This window comes from Sturnira hondurensis, unplaced genomic scaffold (assembly GCF_014824575.4).
Source record: "Sturnira hondurensis isolate 20B ecotype Veracruz unplaced genomic scaffold, ASM1482457v3 Scaffold0005329, whole genome shotgun sequence".
Lineage (NCBI taxonomy): Eukaryota > Metazoa > Chordata > Mammalia > Chiroptera > Phyllostomidae > Sturnira > Sturnira hondurensis.
In genome coordinates this window covers 11,341,097-11,363,050 of record NW_028077960.1, presented here as the reverse complement: position 1 = coordinate 11,363,050, position 21,954 = coordinate 11,341,097, and the positions used below count along the sequence as shown (strand labels likewise).

At 35.7% G+C, this 21,954-nt stretch overlaps 1 protein-coding gene across 1 annotated transcript in view; it reads right to left on the bottom strand.

Annotated features, from left to right (window-relative positions):
• Window positions 1-21,954, bottom strand: part of MIS18BP1 (MIS18 binding protein 1) — a 56,122-nt gene that overhangs the window by 20,473 nt on the left and 13,695 nt on the right. Inside the window, exons 3-11 of the mRNA XM_037047203.1 lie at window positions 20,754-20,912; window positions 19,998-20,479; window positions 18,619-18,692; window positions 16,621-16,751; window positions 13,458-13,545; window positions 11,714-11,871; window positions 9,311-9,462; window positions 8,780-8,876; window positions 5,942-6,797 (exon numbers count right to left, since the gene is read on the bottom strand). Of these exons, the coding sequence (XP_036903098.1) occupies window positions 5,942-6,797; window positions 8,780-8,876; window positions 9,311-9,462; window positions 11,714-11,871; window positions 13,458-13,545; window positions 16,621-16,751; window positions 18,619-18,692; window positions 19,998-20,479; window positions 20,754-20,912 (2,197 nt within the window). The remainder of the gene's footprint in view (window positions 1-5,941; window positions 6,798-8,779; window positions 8,877-9,310; window positions 9,463-11,713; window positions 11,872-13,457; window positions 13,546-16,620; window positions 16,752-18,618; window positions 18,693-19,997; window positions 20,480-20,753; window positions 20,913-21,954) is intronic.

Here is a 21,954-nt window from a genome sequence, read left to right as displayed (position 1 = left end):
AAAAATATGGCTCAAGAAGAACTCAAAGCCCCAGAGCCGATAACTCTAAGCGAAAAATAGCGAACCTCTCAGATGCACAGTTCAAAACATGGGTGATCAAGATGCTCACAGAACTGGTTGATTATAGTCACAAATTAGAGGAACATATGAAGGCTAAACTAATTGAAATGAAGGGAAATGCACAGGAAACCAATAGTGATGGAAAGGAAACTGGGGCTCAAATCAATGGAGTGGACCAGAAGGAAGAAAGAAACATCCAATCAGAAAAGAATAAAGAAACAAGAATTCAAAAAAATGAGGAGAGGCTTAGGAACCTGCAGGACATCTTTAAACGTTCCAATATCCGAATTATAGGGGTACCAGAAGGGGAAAAGAAACTGCCACGAGTGGAACACTTATTTGAACAAATAATAAAGGAGAACTTCCCCAGTCTGACAAAGGAAATAGACTTCCAGGAAGTCCAGGAAGCTCAGAGAGTCCCAAAGAAGTTGGACCCGAGAAGGAACACACCAAGGCACATCATAATTACATTAGCCAAGACTAAAAAGAAGGAGAGAATCCTAGAAGTAGCAAGGGATAAGGGGACAGTCACCTACAAAGGAGTGCCCATCAGATTGTCAGTGGATTTCTCAAGAGACCTTACAGGCAAGAAGGAGCTGGAAGGAAGTATTTCAAGTCATGAAATCCAAAGACCTACATCCAAGATTGCTCTATCCAGCAAAGCTTTCATTTAGAATGGAAGGACAGATAGAGTGCTTCTCAGATAAGGTCAAGTTCAAGGAGTTCATCATCACCAAGCCCTTATTATATGAAATGTTAAAGGGACTTATAGAAGAAAAAGAAGATGAGAAATAAGAACAGTGAAAGGACTGATAACTGAGATAAACTCACAGTTATCAACAACCACACCTAGAACATAAGCAAACCAAGAGGACAGCTAGATCAGGAGCGGAACCATAGAAATGAAGAACACATGGAGGGTTAGCAACAAGGGAGTGGGAGAAGGAGAAGGGGGGAGAAGGTACAGAAAATAGCACAGACAGTAGGTAGAAAATAGATAGGGGGGAAGGCAAGAACAGCATGGCAAATATAGAATCTAATGAACCTGAGACATGTGGTCATAAACTAAAGGGGGGGGGGATGGTGGGGGAGGGGGTATGCAGCGTGGAGGAGAATTGAAGGGGGGGAATAGAACTGTAATGTTCTGTAATGGTATAATCAATAAAATATATTTTAAAAAAAGAAGAAAAGAAACCTTGCAGGCAAGAAAGAGCTGGAAAGAAATATTCAAAGTCATGAAAGGCAAGGACCTCCACCCAAGATTACTCTATCCAGCAAACTTATCATGTAGAATGGAAGGGAAGATAAAGTGCTTCCCAGATAAGGTCAAGTCAAAGGAGTTCATCATCACCAAGCCTTTGTATGAAATAAGAAAAGGGACTTATATAAGATAAAGATAAAAAATATGACCAGTAAAATGACAACAAACACACAACTATCAGCAACTGAACCTAAAATACAAAAACTAAGCAAACAACTAAAACAGGAACAGAATCACAGAAATGGAGATCACATGGAGGGTTATCAGCTGGGAGAGAAAAGGGGAAGAATGAGGAAAAGGTAAAGGAAATAAGAAACATAAATGGTAGGTACAAAATAGGGGGAGGCTAAGAATAGTATAGAAAATGGAGAAGCCAAAGAACTTACATGAATGACCCATGGACATAACCAAGAGGAAGAATGCTGGTTGAAGAGAGTGTGCAAGGTGGAAGGAAATAAAGGGGAGAAAAAAATGGGACAACTCTAATAGTATAATCAATAAAATGTACTTAAAAAAAAAGAAATGTGCCATGGTACACCATTATGTAGAATTTTTACCACACAGGTACAATAGATGTCAAAAACCTTAAGGATATACGTAATAATAAAATGTACTAAAGTAATTAGGGAGTGATGAGTTTAGAGTATAATCATTTTTAGTAAAACTTGTAATATCTAATGACTATTACACAATAAATTTATAGGATTCCTGAAAATTTAAGAAACCAGCTCTTGTGAATAGGTATCAGCTAACTACATAATACCATTCACTCCAAGCAGAAAAGGAGAAAAAGTACTTACAGTTATTATATACTGTTAATGACCTACTCTTCTGCATAAACTAATCACTCTGCATGTGATGTAAAGCGGAACAACAGAGATCTGGAGGCTCAAGCTCACCCATATGTGTATATAGCTAGCTAATTTTCAAGTCCAGAACAGCCTAAAAGATCTGTTTTGTCATAATAAAAACAATCAACATATTTAATAAGAACCTAGTCTGTAGCTAACAAGTTTCCTCCCTGATAATTTTAAAAGACAAATTTAATCTAATCATATCACTCCCTTCCTACTTAGAACTCATTTCATTATTTTTAACATAAAAACCAAAACATTTAATATAACCTACACTGTTCCTTGCCTGGTTGTCCAGTCTCTTCCTATACTGTTCTATCCTCACTTTCTATACTCAAGTTATTTTGGCCTGCTTTCAATATTTCTATATATGCTCTTCCTTTGTACTTTTACATACTATTCTTATCAAAATGTACTCATGGACTTCCAGCCAAGATGGAGGTATAGGTAGACACACTGTGCCTCCTCGCACAACCAAAATAAGGACAGCAAAAATTTAGAAACAAGAAAACAACCAGTGCTGACAGAAAACTGAACTGTATGGAAGTCCAACAATCAAGGAATTAAAATAGACACATTTATCCAGACCAATAGGAGGGGTGCAGTGGGGCAGACAGGCAGAGGGCTCTCAGCAAAAGAAAAAGAAAAAAAGCAGACCTTGGGCACGGGGTGGCAGTGGGCGGACCAAACGAGGCCCCGGATTGTGGACAGTTGTGGCGCGCAAGGCCGCTGGCAGACCGGGCGGCGGGGGGGCGGTCCCACATTTGCGCACAGACAAACCAGGCGAAACTGGGGAGTGAGACACACCTCACTGCCCAGGGTCCCAGTGTGGGGAAATAAAGCCTCAGGACACCAAATGAAAACACCTGTGGGGGTTCAGGTGCCAGTAGAGACTCCCAGCCCCATAGGAGAGTTTGTTGGAGAGACCCACAGGGTCCTAGAACGTACACAAGCCCACCCACCCCGGAACCAGCACCAGAGGGGCCAAATTTGCTTGTGGGAAGTGGCAGAGGGGACTGAAATCCGTGAGAGAGTGGAACAAATGCCATTGTTCACCCTCTGACCCCTGCCCCACAAACAGAGTCACAACTCAGACACTGGGATACCCCACTCCTCACTATGTAACAGGCGTGTCAAGACCAAAAAAAAAAAAAGGCCCAAATGAAAGAACAGATCAAACCTCCAGAAAAAAATACAACTAAGCGACAAAGAGATAGGCAACCTATCAGATGCACAGTTCAAAGCACTGGTGATCAGGATGCTCAGAGAATTAGTTAAATTTGGTCACAAATTAGATTAAAAAATGAAGGCTCTGCTAAGTGAAATGAAGGAAAATGCACAGGGAACCAATAGTGATGAGAAGAAAACTGGGACTCAAATCAATGGAGTGGACCAGAAAGAAGAAAGAAACATTCAACCAGAACAGAATGAAGAAACAAGAATTCAAAAAAATGAGGAGGCTTAGTAACCTCCAAGACATCTTTAAATGTTTCAATATCTGAATTATAGGGGTATCAGAAAGAGAAGAGGGAGAGCAACAATTGAAAACTTATTTGAACAAATAATAAAGGAGAACTTTCCCAGTCTGGCAAAGGAAATAGACTTCCAGGAAATCCAGGAAGCTCAGAGAGTCCCAAAGAAGTTGGACCCAAGAAGGAACACACCAAGGCACATCATCATTACATTACCCAAGACTAAAATGAAGGAGAGAATCCTAGAAGCAGCAAGAGATAAGAGGACAGTCAACTACAAAGGAGTTCCCATCAGACTGTCAGTGGATTTCTCAAGAGACCTTACAGGCAAGAAGGGGCTGGAAAGAAGTATTCCAAGTCAGGAAAGGCAAGGAAGGACCTACATCCAAGATTGCTCTATCCAGCAAAGCTATCATTCAGAATGAAAGGGCAGATAAAGTGCTCCTCAGATAAAGCCAAGTTAAAGGAGTTCATCATCACCAAGCCCTTATTATATGAAATGTTGAAGGGACTTATCTAAGAAAAAGAAGATAAAAAATATGAACAGTAAAATGACAGCAAACTCACAGTTGTTAACAACCACACCTAAAACAAAAACAAACTAAGCAAATAACTAGAACAGGAAGAGAACCACAGAAATGGAGATCACATGGAGAGTTATCAACAGGGGAATGGAAAGGGGACAGAGGGGGAAAAGGTACAGCGAAAAAGTAGCATAGATGGTAGGTAGAAAATACATGGGGGGAGAATAAGAATAGTATGGAAAATGTAGAAGCCAAAGAACTTATATGTATGACCCATGGACATGAACTAAAAGGGTAGGGGGAATACTAGAGAGTTAGGGGTTGCAGGGCGGAGGGGGATAAACGGGAGAAAAAAAACTGGGAAGACTCTAATAGCATAATCAATAAAACATACTTAAAAAATAAGAATGAAGATTACCTCTCTGCCTGAAGAAAGAGAAGGAACATTTAGGCAACTGAAAAAGGAAAAGTGTGTACAGTGGCACAGGGATTCATCGAGAGAATTTCAGGAAGGCAGATTTGAAAATGAATTCCAAATGTTACAAGGTTTGGGGGTACACAAGGGAGTGGCATGTTTGGGGGCACAAAAAAACGTGTCATGTTTCTATGTTATCATCTCTTTTTAAAAGATTTTATTTATTCAATTTTAGAGAGAGGGACAGGGAGGGAAAAATAGGGAGAGAAACATCAATGTGAGAGAATCATTGATTAGCTGCTTCTCGCACACACTCTGACTGACTGTGGACCAAACCCACAATCCAGGCATATGCCCAGTTCAGGAATTGAACTGGTGACCTTTTGCTTTGTGAGATGACCAATTGAGCCATACCTGTCAGGGCTATCCTTATCTCTTCTATCAATCATATCTTCCTTTCTTTCTACTAGATCATTTCTATCAGCAAACCATCATACTATTGCATGAGCCATCTTACAAATTAAGCAAGCAACCAAACATATGTCTTCCCTTATCTTCACACTGTCTTCTATTACCTATGTATTTTTCTGTTCCCTATCAATACCAAATTTCTTGTGTTGTTCACCTAAGTTGTCTTTATTCTTCTCCTCACTCTTTACTGCTCAACTATGACCTGGCTTCTAATACTACTAGAGTGCTGATATTGCTTGTCAGGTCTATGGAGCCAAATCCAGTTCTTATCAGCAGCACTATGAAACCCTGGAAACCTCTGAGACTATTTTCTTCTCTATAAACGGGGTTGGGGGGGATGGTGGGGTGGGCAGGGCAAAGAACTACTAAAAAATCTCTAAGTTTGAAGGTTTTATAATGGTGAATTTAATTCTAAAATAGTTCTTAAAATGTACAGCTGTGTTGAAATATTTTCCCCAGCTTCACTGAGGTATAATCAACAAGTGAAATTATATACAAAAGTCTACACATGATCATTTGAGATCCACACACATACACACACACTGTGAAATCACCATAATCAAGTTAATGAACACATCCATCCCCTGATATAGTTTCCTTCTTTTGGTGGATAGGTGGGTGGAGGGAGGGGCATATTTGAAATACTAAATGGGAACAAAAAGAAGTTCACTTACATGTGAGGAAGTTTCCTCATATGTAGGCTATGTAGATGGCCACAAAGTATCATCTAGTTGGCAGTTATCTATATTTTTCCTCCACCCTCTGTAAAAATTGAAATTTCTCTTTATGTGTTTTAGATTACACAGATGCTCATTGGAGTTCCTTATGTCTTCAACTATATTATGGTCACTCTAGATAGTTTAGAATCAAATCTAATTACTTACCAATGAAGCTTCTGTATTTCTTTTTCATTCCATTCCTCATTCTGAACTAAACCAGGTAAGCATTCTAAGGAGGAACTCTTCATCTCAGAGCTCATTGTGTCCATAGTTGGCAACTCACTCCTAATACCAGATTTCTGATGATTTTTTTTAGTAGAACATCTAGCTTGCTTTGTTTTGATATGAAATTCATTTTCACTTCCTTCAGTTGCAGAAATCACTGGAATTTTCCCTGTGGTGTTCCTTCTGCTTTTTCTCTGGTGAAATACTGTTTCTTTGGTATCTCTTGCTTTGATTTCCTTAACACCTCCAGCTTTTGTTCCAACTTTCTTTTCTGTTTCGCTCTTGAAAGCAGACAAATCTGAGGATTGATGCTTGTTGAATGGCATAGTTACTTGCTTTTCAATCTTCTTCAATTTTGGTAACAATGTTGTATTTTTCTTAGAGTCAAAAGTGACCATTTCTTTCTTGTTAGAACTAGGTATTACTTTCTGGTTGACTGTAAGTATATCTCGCTCAATGCTATCTTCATTGTTTCCAATTTCATGACCAGCACCACAGTCAAATGCTTTTTTGGAAGTCTTTCTGGGCCTACTGATAGGACGTGTAGTTTCACTTAAGTCTGACTCACTTTCTTTTTGAAGCTTCGGCACGATAAAATCTGTTACTGCTTTAATGGTAGCAGGGGTCACATTATACTTCATGCATTTTTGCTCTATCACATTTTTAGATTTCAGAGGTGTTATTATAACATAAGCTTTCTTCTGGTTAGCAGTCATATATTTTCTTTCTTTATCTGAGAAAGGTGATTCTCTTGAGGTGATAATATCAATGGGTACATTTGATTCTTCGGTTTGCTCTTTAATTTCATAAGACAAAACCAAAGATTAAAATCTTAAATTAGCTACAAACAAAATACAGAAAAACTATTTTCACAAATAAAACATACTGTTTTCCCCCCACAAACCCCACTGTCCACACTACTGTCACATTAATCTCTCTGAAGCACAAATCTGTGTAGATCACTGCCCCTTCAGTCGTAAACATACTATTTTTTAATACCATCTTGTCTATGACTTCCCACAGTCTACTTGGTGTTCATATGAACTCCTCCACCTGCCCTTCAATGTAGTTCTAATCTCTTACTGTACTACCATCTGAACGATAGTCTGTATCTATGAGAACATTGTCAAATTTTTTTAATGCTCAACCTTCACTATACTTGGAAAGTTTCCTTCATAGTTTCAAAACAAATCACTATGTGCTTCAATTCTATTCTCTAACTCACCTAGTCCACAGACTGCCCTGATTATCTCTGAAGGAAGACTCCCTCAAATTTCCAGAATACTTCTAAATAAGGCCATCGCTGACAATGTGCCCTGTATATAATTACACTTATCTTTCAACTGGACTGAAAAAAAAAATACTTAGCCTTGGCTGGTATGGCTCAGTGGATTGAGTGTCAGCCTGTGAACTAAAGGGTCATGATTTGATTCCCATTCAGGGCACATGCCTGGGTTGTGGGCCAGGTGCCCAGTAGGGGGTGTGTGAGAGGCAACCACACAATGATGTTTCTCTCCCTCTCTTTCTACTTCCACTCCCCTCTCTCTAAAAATAAATAAATAAAATATTTTAAAAATACTTAATATATTTTGTCTTCATTTTTGGATTTTTTTTTTTTGGCTGGAGCTAGTTCAGAGTCTTTTAACATACACAGTAGAGGCTAAATAAATATTTGTTATATCAACTCTTTGGAGCTAAAGTATTTAAAAAGACAAAGAAAGCCAATAGGGTTGCTAAAACCTTACTGGGTGTGTAATATATGAAATAGAAGCTATATTAATTACGGAGGGAATGAGAACACAGGACTCTCTCTGCATGGCCTTGTTCTCATCCCTGATGGTAGATATAAAAGACACTTTTGCTGAATCCCTAAAATCTTTATGAATCATCATGGCATAATAACCAAAATAGAGACTGCAAGTTTCTTTATTATACCATGTCACTGGTTAAAGCAAATTAAAATGAGAGAAACTCTCAAATCTAAAATTTAAGAAACCAGAGGCCAAACTATTTAGTTTCTGACTTTAAATGATCTGACTATAATTATAAAATAGATATAAATTATAAATCATCACACCAATCATCATAGTGACATACTGCCAACAACCTACACATATTATGTGTCGTGTTAAAGATGAGTAACAAGAAGAAAAGAACCTTCTAAATTATAATTCATGAAGTGGTTGGTACTAATCAAAATCAAGAATGTTTCTTCAAGACTTCTTAATGGAATCATATTATCTTCACATTATGCACAGAGTGTTTTCTTACAATTATTCATAAAAATATTATTCAAATGCTCAATTGCATTTGAATCTAACTTTCTAATTTTGACCAAACTTTCTAACTTTGACCAAAACATTTTCATTAATTTCATTATAAAATAGAAAAAATGCTATTAAGCTGACAGATTTAACTCGACATGAATTAAACTAACTTCTGGTTTATTACTAATTTTATAAAAGGACTCAGTCTTTAAATATATTAGACACATATTTAAAATTAATATATATTTTGTGTTTTATATAAAATTATTTCAAGATACCCAAATCAAAGAAGCCAAACCTATAATGAAATCTAATATTTAATGGAATAAGCTATTTCCATGTACATCATTCTTCTGTGAAAAAAACAACATCAAACATTATTAACCACTGAAAGTGCATTGAAATAGTTGGTCTACCATTTTAGATTTCGACATTTATGAGATTACTTTTATTATATTAAAAAATTTCAAATAGCTTTCTATTTATTACAAAATCAATAAAGATATATTACCTTGCTTCTGATTCTTAGTTATCTCTTCCTTTGTTCTTTCACAATTTTTGATTTTCTTAGAAGACAACTTTTTACATTCTTTTTTTTCAATCAATTCCTTCAAAATCAAAAGGTAACTTTTTACTATAACAGGTACTGCCTATAAACATGACCTCAAGCATTTTCGCAGTACTGAATCAAACATACAAATTTCCTTCGTGGAGGCATTCAGAGCTCAAGCTTTGGAAGCACCATGTGGGTACTGACATTCTAACACTTTTCCTTTACTAATTTAATAATGCTATTTGAAAAGTGCTTATATATGTATATACATATATACTTTACTTAAGCCTTACTCTAAGAGCTAAAACTTTTGTTATTGTTGCTTACATTTTTCTAATGAGACATTGGGAAAGCAAATATGAAGACATTTACTTACAGTGTCAAAACTATTGAAAGTGATACTTAACAAACAGAACTCATAATTTCTGACTTGGTCCCAAACCTTCTCAGTATCACACCACCCCTGTACAGTGTACAGTAAAAACTTACCTGATTAGATAAGTTATATTCTTCTCCATTTTGAACAGTATTATCTATTTGATGCCTTGGGAACATCAGTGCTGATTTATTTTGGTGATAATTCTGGCAAACGTTTAATTCTGTAGTTACTGGCGACTTACTGTGCTTATTATTCTTCAGTTCTATGAGTATAAAGATGGAGATTTCAATAAATGATTACATAAAAGATAAGTCTGTGTAATCCAATGTCATAAATATTTGTTAAATTTGAATATAAAGCAATTTTCTTTCAACAGAATCACTCTGCACAGAACGATGTTTTGTTCAAATTACTTTTATTCTCTTAAAAAATAGACAACTATATTATTCATTATTATCTACTTTGGATCTCCTTTGTCACATCTACAGGCAAAATAGAAATGTTAAACTGTTTTGCAGATAAATTCCTGTTCATCCTAACTCCATATCAACTAAACAGTAAGCTAGTAACCCTGTTTTCCTGATATTTCCTCATGTATATGGAATTCTTGTTTCAATTAGTTTATAAACACCAATGTATAACTAAATCCATGCTAATTAAAATTTTAAGTAAAATCGAATTATACAGTATACAATATAAGCTTAACAGTTATTGAGCTGAAATTCCAGAAAAATTAAAAAGTACTCATAAAACCATGAAAACATTTTAGCATTTGAGAAGTGATACTTGAAGATACATAATGGATGGTCTGCTCTTGAGATTATTACAGTACAGTGAAGGAGGCTTATCTTTTAATAGATCATTTATAATATATTCTGGTTAAATATAATAACAGAGAAAAAATAATAGCAGTGCTATGACATACAGACTATAGCACTAAATATGCAAAACCACATTTTAGGTGAATCACTAAAATACACACAATCACATCATTTTAAGTTATCATTGGTTGGTGCCTTTGCATAACTTTAGTTGTTTAATGTTAGAAGTGGTTTTGTTTTATTTCAGTGATTTTCTCATGGAAAGTGTAATGACAATAATATAGTAACAGCACTACCACCACCATTCAAAGTAACTTATATATAAGATGAGGACACACTATGTCTTAACAGTTTTATAAAACAAAGATCTAACAAATCACACTAGAAAAATGATATATCCAAAACAAAAGGCAGTAATACCAACCCCTTCAGCTTGAGCTTCCCAAAGTGGGAGGCATCTCACCTTATTCATCTCTAAGCAGCTAGCAGCTAAATGGATCAAGGCTCATGTAACATGCTTTAAAACTATTTGTTGACTGATTTTCCTATGGACACAGTTGGCATATAAAATAGTTTACTAAACTTTAGTATTTTATATTTATAGCCTTAAACACTTTACCTTCACAATTTAGCAAACCCCTTAAAAACAGGGCTCTAAGAAAAAGGACGGATAGGGTAGAGAGATGTTAAAAATCTAAGACTAAAATGTACACAGCAGTGGCTGTAGCCCCAGAACTCCAAAACACCTAAGAGAGTCTAGCAATGACAATAAGCAATATGTCTCATTTACAGGCAATAGGATGACTTATGATAAAATGAGGAAGGTATGAGAAGGAACTGGGGCAACAATAAAGAGTAAATTTTAGCTATTTCTGAGCAAGTAGTCATCTGCATATTTATATTTAGTCCATTCCTTTGTAGCAGAAAGGATAAGCAAAGTTTCAAAGGGGGTGGGGCACTACAGACACAGGGAAGTGGGGTACGCTGGGGTGGAGGACTGACATATCCAGTATGGTATCATGTTTCTGGTAGAATCAATCCCGAGCTTTTAAAGTTCTGGAAAGCTCTTTATTACAAGGTCTTACAAGGTCACAGTAGAATCAGCAGAAATTTATACAATAGATGCTACTAACTTTTACTCATCTATTATAATCTAGAAAAAGCTGTAAGTTAATTTATGTTCACGCTTTTTTCTCACAGGGCGCTGGGGAAGGGTTGGGAAGTGAGGAAAACTAGAATGTTGGCAAAGAGATGACACAGAACAGTTTTGCCAGCTACCTTTATAGCAATGGTCATTCAAAACCACATGCCATTTCCTCCATAAAAGCAAACTGGTTTTGTCCATAAACAAGAATGAAATTTAATACAAATATATAGGCATCTTTAATATAGATGTGAGGCAGGCTAGCAGCCTAAATATCTTGTGTCTAGGAAACTGAAAGAACAATTATCTTCCACAGATATGTTTACCAGCATTCTTGGTAGTGTGGTTAATTAAAAGATATTTAATGATGCAAGCTGAATGATGCCAGTGAGTTACCTGCTTTGCAGTTTCTTCTCCAGTAGTGGGAAAGCAGAAAATTTTAGGACATTATGTGAACTCAATACTATATGCACTGTAAACAATTAAACAATGTGGGGCTTATGTAAGAATGTATCATATACCAATGGAGAAGAAAAGAGCAAACATACCCAAATGTTTACAATCAAGGTCATAAATTCTGCTGGTTCTTTGGAGGACACATGTTCGGTTTTCTTCTGCATCATTTTTCACTGATTTTCCTAAATCAGGGACAAATCTTCCATTTTTCTGTTTTTGTGTGGCCTCTCTCCTTTTCTTTTCACAAGCCCTAAAAACATACAGTATTTTTCCTCTCAAGGTCTCAAAAAAAAAAAAAAAAGCTCCCCTCACAAACAAATGAAATTCTCCTATACTTAACCTCAACCCTAAACATAACACTAACCCTAACTATAACATACCAACCCTAACCATAACTCTAACCTTAACATTGTTCCTAATTTTTAATTTAATTCTAACCTTTACCCCAACCCTACCCATATACTTACTCTAATTCTAAATCTAACCCTAACACTATTTCCAAATACCACACCTAACCTTAATTAAAACTAATCCTATCCCTAGTTTTAAACCAAACCCTATACCAAAGACCCTAGTCCTATTCCTTAACTTTAACCCTAATTTTAAATCCAACCCAAACCCTAGCCTAACCTTTGACACTAACCCTAACTATAACCCTACACCTATAAGAGAAAGAGAAATAAATAAATAAATAAAAAGAAAAGAAAGAAGAAATTCCCTTAGGTGAAGCTTTCTTCACCACAGTAAAGACTACTTTAATCCTACATTATTTAAGGCTTTATGGCTTCCATACCTTTCCCCACAAAAACTCAAGTACAGTATCTTAAGTCAAAAGATTCCAGTATAACCTTGAGTGCTTCCTAATCCATGCTTTTGTATTTCTTACTTAAGCTGATACTATAAGAAAATTGCAAGACAAATCCCATCAGTTGCTTATTGTTATTTATTTTTAGAGAGAGACAAACAGACAGATATACACTGATTTGTTCACCCACATAATTATGCATTCACTGGTTGATTTTTTTATGTCTCTCAACTGGGAATCAAACCTGCAACCTCTGCATAATGGGACGATGCTGTAACCAACTGAGCTATGTGGCCAGGGCCTCAGCTGCTTATTTTTGTAAATATAGTTTACTGAAACACAGCCACATTCATCCATCCATCCGTCCATCTATCCACCCATCCATTCATTCAGGTACTGTCTATGGTTGCTTTTCCTCTAAAAAGAGTTGAATAGTTGAGATACAGGAAGCATGCCCACAGAAACACTGTCTGGCCTTTTACAGAAAAATGCTAACCTGTTATAACTTATTACATTGCATTGTGATTAATAAACTTACATCAGTCTATCCCCTATGAGGTTTCTTTTTAAACTTACTTTATTGTTGTTCAATCCCTATGAGTTTCTTAAGGGCAAGAATTAATCAAATTCTTCTTTTCCTGCACCCATACAACAACTACAAAGGAAATGAATGAAAGAAAAAAAGACCAAGAACTTCATTTGGACTCGTGTTGAACAGCTAGTTAGTTGACTCTTAAAGGGTAGATTAAGGACAACTCCTTGAAATGTCCAAGATTTTATTTACCTTTTAGATTTATTCCATGTGACAGAAATCCTAGAAAAGTATTACTGCCTTCTGAGAGTCTACGATCAAAGAGAGCTTCAAAACTGGCATTTCCATAAAAAGAAATTAAAACCACTTTACACTGGTTATATGAGTATATACATTTTTAAAAGCTCATTAAACTGTATACCTAAAATGGGGACACTTTATCAAATGTAAATTATGCCTCAATAAAACTGTCTTTTTTAAAAGTTAAAAAGTACTTTACCTTAGTTGTTCCAGAAAATTATCAATGTGCTCTTTCCAATTTTCTGGAAAGCCAAACATAAACTTCCTTATGAGATAATTTGGATATCCTATTCAATGATAAACAAACAAAATTAGCTAAAAACCTAGAAATTTAAAGAGATGTCAATCATTATATCATTCAAAAATATAGATGCTTAATGTTTACTATGTGCCAGGCAGTGTCACAGATACTGAGGATTCAGCAATTAACAAAACAACCCAAACCCCCTGCCTTCATGAAACTTGCCTTCTAGTGTGAAACAGAAAACAAACCAATAAATAAAATATCTTGTTAGATGATCATTGATGCTATGGAGAAAAATTGTGCAGTTAAGGGGGAATATGGGTACCAGTGTATTCACGCCAACAGCATTTTTAAAAAGGTAGTCACAGATGTTCTTACTGAAATGGCATCATCTGAGTAAAGCTCAGAAGGACCTGGAGTAACCCATGTGGCAATAAGAAGTTAAAACACTGGAAGCAGAGAGAACAAAACAAAAGGCTATGAGGCAAGAATGTGACCGGTCCACTTACAGAACAAAGAGCCTAGTTAAAGTGGAGTGAGTAGAGAGGCTAATACTACAAGGCTACTCGGACGTGCAATAGAGGCAATGGAGGAGCATAGGGTACAAGGCCTTCGAGTCATTTTACAGACCCAGTCTTTTACTCTGGGTGAGAGGGAAAGCTACTGAAATATTATGACCAGAGGGGCCCCAGGAGTTGACATTAACAGGACTGTAATAGCTGCTATTTTGAAAAGTCTGTGGAAGTGGCGAAACAATGAGACCAGTAAGGAGGTTACTGCAATGATTCAGACAAAATAAGAGGGAAGTATGGACTACAGTGGTCAGCAGAAGCCTAGGTTCCAGATACATTATGGCGATAATACCAATAGGACGTACTGACACACTAGAGGTGTGGGTATGAGAGAAATTCAGGATTTAAGGCTATCTCCGAGGATTCTGTCTAGCCACCAGAAGCATGGAAAGAGGGTGAAGACTGTATTATGCTAAGCAGATTTAGGGGAGAAGATCAGGTTTTAAATATATAGTCATGCACTGCATAAGGGTATTTCAGTCGACAATGGACTGACTGTATATATGACGGTGTTCCCATTAGGTCATAATGGAGTTGAAAAATTTGTAGTACCTAGTGACTTTGTAGTTGTCATGATGTCAAAAATTTTTATCATGTATTGATGTTGCAGCATCACGATGTCACAGTGAATGCATTACTTACAGCTATTAATATAGAATAAGGATATAAAGAAAAATCTTTGTACAGCTACACAATATTTATGTTTTAAGTTATTGCAAAAACAGTTGAAAAGTTAAAAAATTAACAAGTTTAGAGTTGAAAAGTTACAAAAGCTATGGTTAATTTATTATTAAAGAAAAATATTTTTATAAACTTAATGTAGCCTGTGTACTGTATTTATAAAATCTATAGCAGTGTATAATAATATCCTAGACCTTCACATTCACTCACCACTCACTCACTCAGAGCAACTTCCAGTACTGCAAGCTCCATTCATGGTTAAGTGACCTACACAGGTTATAATTTTTATCTTTTATACCATATTTTTACTGTACCTTTTCTGTATGTTTGATACACAAATATTTACCATTGTGTTGCACCTGCCTACAATATTCAGTAGAATAATAAGCTGTGCAGGTGTGTAGCTTAGGAGCAATACACTATACTATACAGCCTAGGTGTGTAGTAGGCGCTACTATCTAGGTTTGTGTAAGTGCACTCTATGATGTCCACACAATGATGGAACTACCTAACAATGCATTTCTCAGAACAAACCTCTGTCATCAAGCAATGCATGATTGTATTAAGTTTGAGATGGATGCAGACATCTTAATGGAGATGTCAAAGAAAAAGACGGAAAAGGAGTTGAATGGCTAGGGGAGTATTCTTGGTTAGAGATACAAATTTGGCACTTGTCACCATATAGATAAGATAGAAAGCCTAAAAGAAATCAGTACAGCACTGAATATAGAAAGAGCCCCAATCTACCCTATTATTAAAATGCAAAGAAGAAAATGAAAAATGAACAAAGAAACAATAGGGGGTAAGACAGCATGAAAATTGGAATATGATACTCCAGAAGCCAAGTTAAGAAAGTGTTTCTAGGAGTTAAGTATGATTAACTGTGTCAAGTTCATAATGGATTTAGCAGTGTGGGGGCCACTGGTGACTTTGATAAGGGCTGTTTTGGCAAAGAATTGGAGATTAAAGCATGATTAAAGAGAATTAAAGAAAAAAATGAGGAACCTCAAGAGTAATTAGATATAATAAATCTTCTGAGTTGTTTTGCTGTCACTGAGAGCAATAGTAGTTGAAAGAAGTGGGTGGTTAAAAGATGGACTGTTCTCTCTCTCTCAAAAAAAAGAGGGATTGTTTTTGACAGGAGAAGGGAAGATCACTGCAGTGATATTTTGAGTAAAAGGGAAAGTGGGAGTTAGAGTACAAATGGAGAAGCTGACACAGACCGAAACAGGGACCATTCATCCGTATAAAAGGAGGTCCAGATGTAAGCAGGTCAGTAGATATGAGAAAACATTCTCTTCTGATTGCTCCTATTGCTCAGGTGATACCCTCTCCTGCCCAGCCCATCTCCCAACCTGAGAGATGGAGGGAGGACGTATTGGAGACTTGTAAAAATATGAAGTAGTCATCGAGGAGAATGGGAAAGCGTATGGATGAGAGAAATGTGGTAGGAGACCAGTGGCACTAAGGGACCACAACTGGTTCCTAATAATTATAAACTTAAAGTAGACTGTTCAGATGTGTTTTTCTTCAGTCACATTCAGACAGAAAATTTGATTATGCCAAGACTAGGGTTGTGCTGAGCAGGTTTAATAAATAGAGGGCCTAGGGAGTTAAACTACATTCTCATAAAGCAATTCTTACCAAATAAGAAACACTTAGGTTGAACTAAAAAAAAATCACTAGACTTATTTAAACTGTCAAATAGTTGTACATGGTGTGATCAGTCGTTTTAATTTTTAATTATGGTTGATTCACAACTTTAAAACACCCAATTGAAAGTAAAAAAATGTGTATTAGTATTAGAAATATGGTCAATTGCTTCACTTATTAAAATAACATATTAATTAATAACGAGTCATTACCTGCTTCTTTCATGGAAATCTGATCTATCATTCCTTTTAATATGTAAATATTCCCTGATAATGTCCTAAGTTTGTTTTGTTCAATCCGTTCTATGATTGCATTACTGTGCCAGTATATGTTAGTGATGTCTCTAGGAGGAAAAAAGAGCTTAGTTAAGGCCAAAAAATTCATATTTTACCAGTAGTCAGCCACAATGTACATAGATAAGCATATACATTTATAATATAAAATAATAAATTTGCATTCCAGCTATATTAACAATATTATTAATCTAATTATAAGACATTTGAGGGCCAAGCGTTGCAGAACTCAAGTGCTTGGCTAATGTGGTCCTCAGAGTAAGTGCCAAGAAACTGTGACATGACCAAACCATACCCCTAATATAAAATATATCATTAGCAAAGAAGCAGGTAACATATCTAAATATATGGTGTTGATAATGCTTGCAATTCCATCTTAACTGATGCTAAGCTTCCAAATACTGATTTCCCTGTCCCTTTCCTCATGGCCTGTACTATATTAGATTTCATACAGTAATATAGTTTGGATCCATCTAATCTTGTGGGGTTTTTAAAAAGATTTTATTTATTTATTTTTAGAGAGAGGAGAAGGGAGGGACAAAGACAAGGAGAGAAACATAGATCGGTTGCCTCTTGCACATGTCCCAACCAGGGACTGAACCTACAACCCAGGCATGTGCCCTCACTGGAAATCATACCAGTGACCTTTTGCTTTGAACCAACTGAGACACTTTGGTCTGGGTTAATCTTGTGGGTTTTTTACCCTCCCTATACAGCCCAGTATTTTTACCTTTCTCTTTGAAAAGTACAAAAAAGAAGTTCCAGGGAAAACAAACTGCAATGTCAATCATTTACCCATAAATCTACTCTTAATATTTCCTTAAATGAAGCTAAGAATAAATATAAAACAGGATGAAATATGAAGATCTATTAGTTGAACATTCTTCAGTTCACTAGATTATAATAAACATGCTATATCTAAGCATAATAAGAAAGTTAAGTTCCTTTCATTTGGTCAAATGGAACTAAATTTATACATTGTACCTTGATACAGTATTACTTCTCATCCTGGTTTTTTTGCTTTATTAATTTTACTTCACAAACATTTAAATAGCATTTCAAAGTACTGTCCTCAAGTCTAAATATATAGCTAACTTAAAACTCAAAATAACCCAAAGGGCAGTAACATTATTACCATTGTAGAAATGAAAAAACTGAGAATGAAGGAGAATACAGAATTTGCACAAATCATACAGTCAGTAAGCAGAAGCAATGGTATTCCAACCAAGACAATCTATGCTGCATTTTGGATATTCAGAAAATGCGCACAAACAGGCAGAAATGGAGCGAGCAAGACAGATTTTATACACTCACCTTACAAACTCCCATGTAAGAACTTTAACAGTGATATACTGTATTGTTTTCATTACTTGATTTTTTTCTTTTTTTTACTACTAAGAAATTAATTTTGAATAGAAAACGGTGCTAATAGATTAGCAGAATTAAGCAAAGTCCACTTATCTGATGATGCTTTCACTTTAGGGAGAACCAGAAAGTGCCAATCGTTACTTATTACATAGCTGTATGGCAAAGTTTTTAATTAATTTTGATAACCTTGGCTTGATTACTAATTTATATGTGGTTGAGAAATGAGAATCTGAACTGAACTGCATGTAGTAAATATTAACTAACCATATATAACTAAGCAGCAAATACAAGTCAACTTATTAAACCTCTGGGAAAAAATAAAGCACTGCGCCTAAAAATTTGAGCTGTCATTATTTTAAAAATAACCTGAAAGGCAAAAACAGGAAAACTGGTTACAATCAACATGTATAGTCATTTTACTTTTTGCCTTCAGTTTGCAGCCTAGTTAGACAGTCATTTTGTAGGAAGATAATACTTCTCATGCTTCTCCTTTTAACCTCTGGTATAACGTCTAATTTTATTAAAAGAATATTCAAATGATATACTCACATCAGTTTCCCTTCTACACATATAGCAGTGTTATTGTTGATGATTTTAATCATCCATTCCTGTAGTTGGATTACCTAATTAAGCATAAAATAAAGTATATTCTCTGCATTACTTGTAGCATAAGCATTGCAAAATCAATTTACATTATAAAACTCATTAGTAATCCAAATGATTCCTTAGTGCACATCTATATAAAAATCACATTCTATTTGAAATAGCAGTAAGATTAAAAGCTCTTATAAACAATAAACAGAAAAGGTGAATGGCAAGGAGACTGAACTGGAGTAGTACCACAGTTAGTTCTACAATACAGAACCAATTATACCTTAACTATTCTTAATATCTAATATCTCACTACTGGCAAAAAAAAAATCACCTAAAATCCTAAGAAAGCCATTAAAACATCAAGTCCCACAAAAGACCCAATAACATGGAGAAAATAAGTTAGCTGTGTAGTATGTATGTCACCATTGCTATTATCACTGAAAAATTACATCATACTTTTTTGCAAAGTTGAAGTTGCATTCAATTTTCTATAAGCTTTAAAGGTAATTGCTAGTAATCTATATTTAACAACATTTCTATTCCAAAGCAAATATCTGAACAGCTCAGAGAATTCCTTACTTTAGGGCAAGTAAAATCCTATTATGAAGGAAAACTACTGTGAACACCTGTGCTAAGAAATAATTTTTTCTATCATGTAACAATTTAACATCAAACTATTTCTGACGAGATATATAGCCCAAAGGCATAAAAGAACTAATCTGACAAGTCATGTACTTTATATATAAAATCATAAATTTATATATAAAGATAAATTCTCCAATGGTAGTTTTATGTTGAGTCAAGAAAAGATGTAAAAATGGAATAATGCTCTTAGTTACTGCCCTTCTGAAATTATGTTCTTTTAAAAAAATATAAGTAGGACTTGGGGAAGGAGCAACAAAATCTCTTTCTTCTACTTCCACATTTGGAACTACCTGGTACATCAAAGAGTAAGTCAAACGGCACCAAAAATAAAAGTTAACACTAGGTAGTGTTCCAAGCACCTTGGATGCACTGACTCATGTTATCCTCACACCACTATGGAGGCAGGTCAAACAATTACCAACACAAAGAGAATTACTGTGTATCTCCAAAGGGAGTAAGTAACTTGTTGAAGGCTGTGCAACTAGTAACAGAGCATGGTAAGATTTAACACCTGTGTCTACTTACGTTCAAGCCACTGCTCCTTACACGAGGCCACACTGCCTCTATGTTAAATAATAAAAAAACAAACACAAAGGTACTGCTAATAATGAGAGAGCATAAGAACTCAAGCTCCTGAAGAATGGGGATAAAAAAAAAACAAATACACATTTGCCTTAAGGGTTTCCTACCTTCCTATTTTCAACTCCATCTGTAGTAGTTTGACATACATTTGGAAGAGGAAGCCTTGAAGCGTATCTTTTTGATCTCCGAGGTATTGTTACATTGACTCCTGGAGTTGCAAGCACAATTTCACATGTGTTGTTTATGGAACCTGGAAGAGCACTTTCCCTGGGCACTGTCTTCTCATTTCCTTTCTTAATTTCTGGTTGTGAAGTTCCTTTTGTTGTTACGTTACTATCAGAAACCATTAATTGACAGCCATTTCTGATAGAAACACAATTAGTATTGAGAGTCTCAACAGTAGTATTTTGGGATTTTTCAAAGGCAGAATCCATGCCTTCTACAACAAATGTGTTCTTTTTGTACTTGGTGGTTGCAACTGTATTCTCCTTTGAAAGAATTGCTTTCCCCAGCTGAGATCTAGTTAACACTCTGTTTGAGACTTGTGCAGCTGAAATATTTTCATGTTCTTGGTTTAGAATGGGAAGCTCTACAAAACACAAAGTTAAACCAAATTTGTAGAAAACACATATGAAATTTGAAAGAGAAATGGGACAATTTATAACTGTTTATATTAAAAAGGAGTCTTTGGGTTAGGAAACTCCACCCTCCTGCCCAGTCTTTCTCTAAGTGCCTCTGGCTTTTATGATTTAATCTTTCATCCACAGTCAAAGCTTGTTGCCTACACATGGGAAATGATTATATAGAACATTTAACAATACATTCAATCAACAAACTAAGGAACAAAACCAAAAGCCCTTTACCGTAAGTTAAGTTGTGCAGAGGTGCTTTCTTTGCCTGTTGACATTGAATCACTGGCTTTACTGGGAGTAAAATATTATTTGATGGTTCTAGAGGAACTTCTTGGGCTGAGTCTGAGATTTTTTTTGAAGAAAGAAGTTGAGTTGTATTGCTATTAGTCACTGAGAAGAAAAACAAATGCCTTTTAAAAATCTTGAAATAAAGACTTAGGTTCAGTAATAATCAGACCACACAGTATATATATTTTTACATAAGTTTTACCCTTTATAATCTTATGCTTTCACTTGATTCCTGTGCTGTGGAAGTTTTGAAAAGCTTCTCCATGTCACAACTTGCAAGCTCTAAACAAAAACATAGCACTGGACTTAGAAGCCTAGAGAACTGGAGTAAAATTCTGGTGCTGCCACAAATCACGCACATATATGCTAAAATTACATACGAAGTGCCAGCCAGTTTTGAAAATCCTGATTCTGCTTCAGGCTGCTATAAAAGCCTAAAATGTGAAAGAACAGTGGAAGAGGTATAATTTATACTTTAAAAATCAAAATGTTGAGACACAATAGCAATCTGAATCATAACTTATAACCCTTTAAAAGCTCTGTAACTGGTCTTCAAAGCACAAAGCTGATATACTTATCAACTAGACAACATAAGCTACAAGTATTGCTTATATTTTATTCTGCTATACCTTCTAGATCAATATAGAAATAAGTTTACTTCACACACACAAAAAGAAAGGTAATAGACTAAAAATTTGTACCAGAGAAGGAAAACTAAATTATTTTGTATGTTTAATTTCAGGTGTTGGTCAGAGGAATGGGTGGCATGAGAGATCCTCTTAGACCCCCCTCCGTGAAGTTTCAACAATCTGAACAGCCATATTTCAAGAAAAGATTCCCTGCTCAACACACAAACATGCCTGAGAGACCCACCCACTGAAACATCTAACGATGGGCGAATGGAGCAAACAGAGCAAAAGGAGGATGACAGAATGACACAGCAGCAAAAGCAGTAACAAGAGGAAAGTTTAAAGATTTTTATTTACTTATTTTCAGAGAGAAGGGAAGGGAGGGTGAAAGAGGAAGAGAAACATCGCTGTGAAAGAGATGTATCGATTGGTTGCTTCTCACACACCCACAACTAGGGACCTGGCCCACAACCCAGGCATGTGCCCTAACCAGGAATCGAAGCAGCAGCCTCATG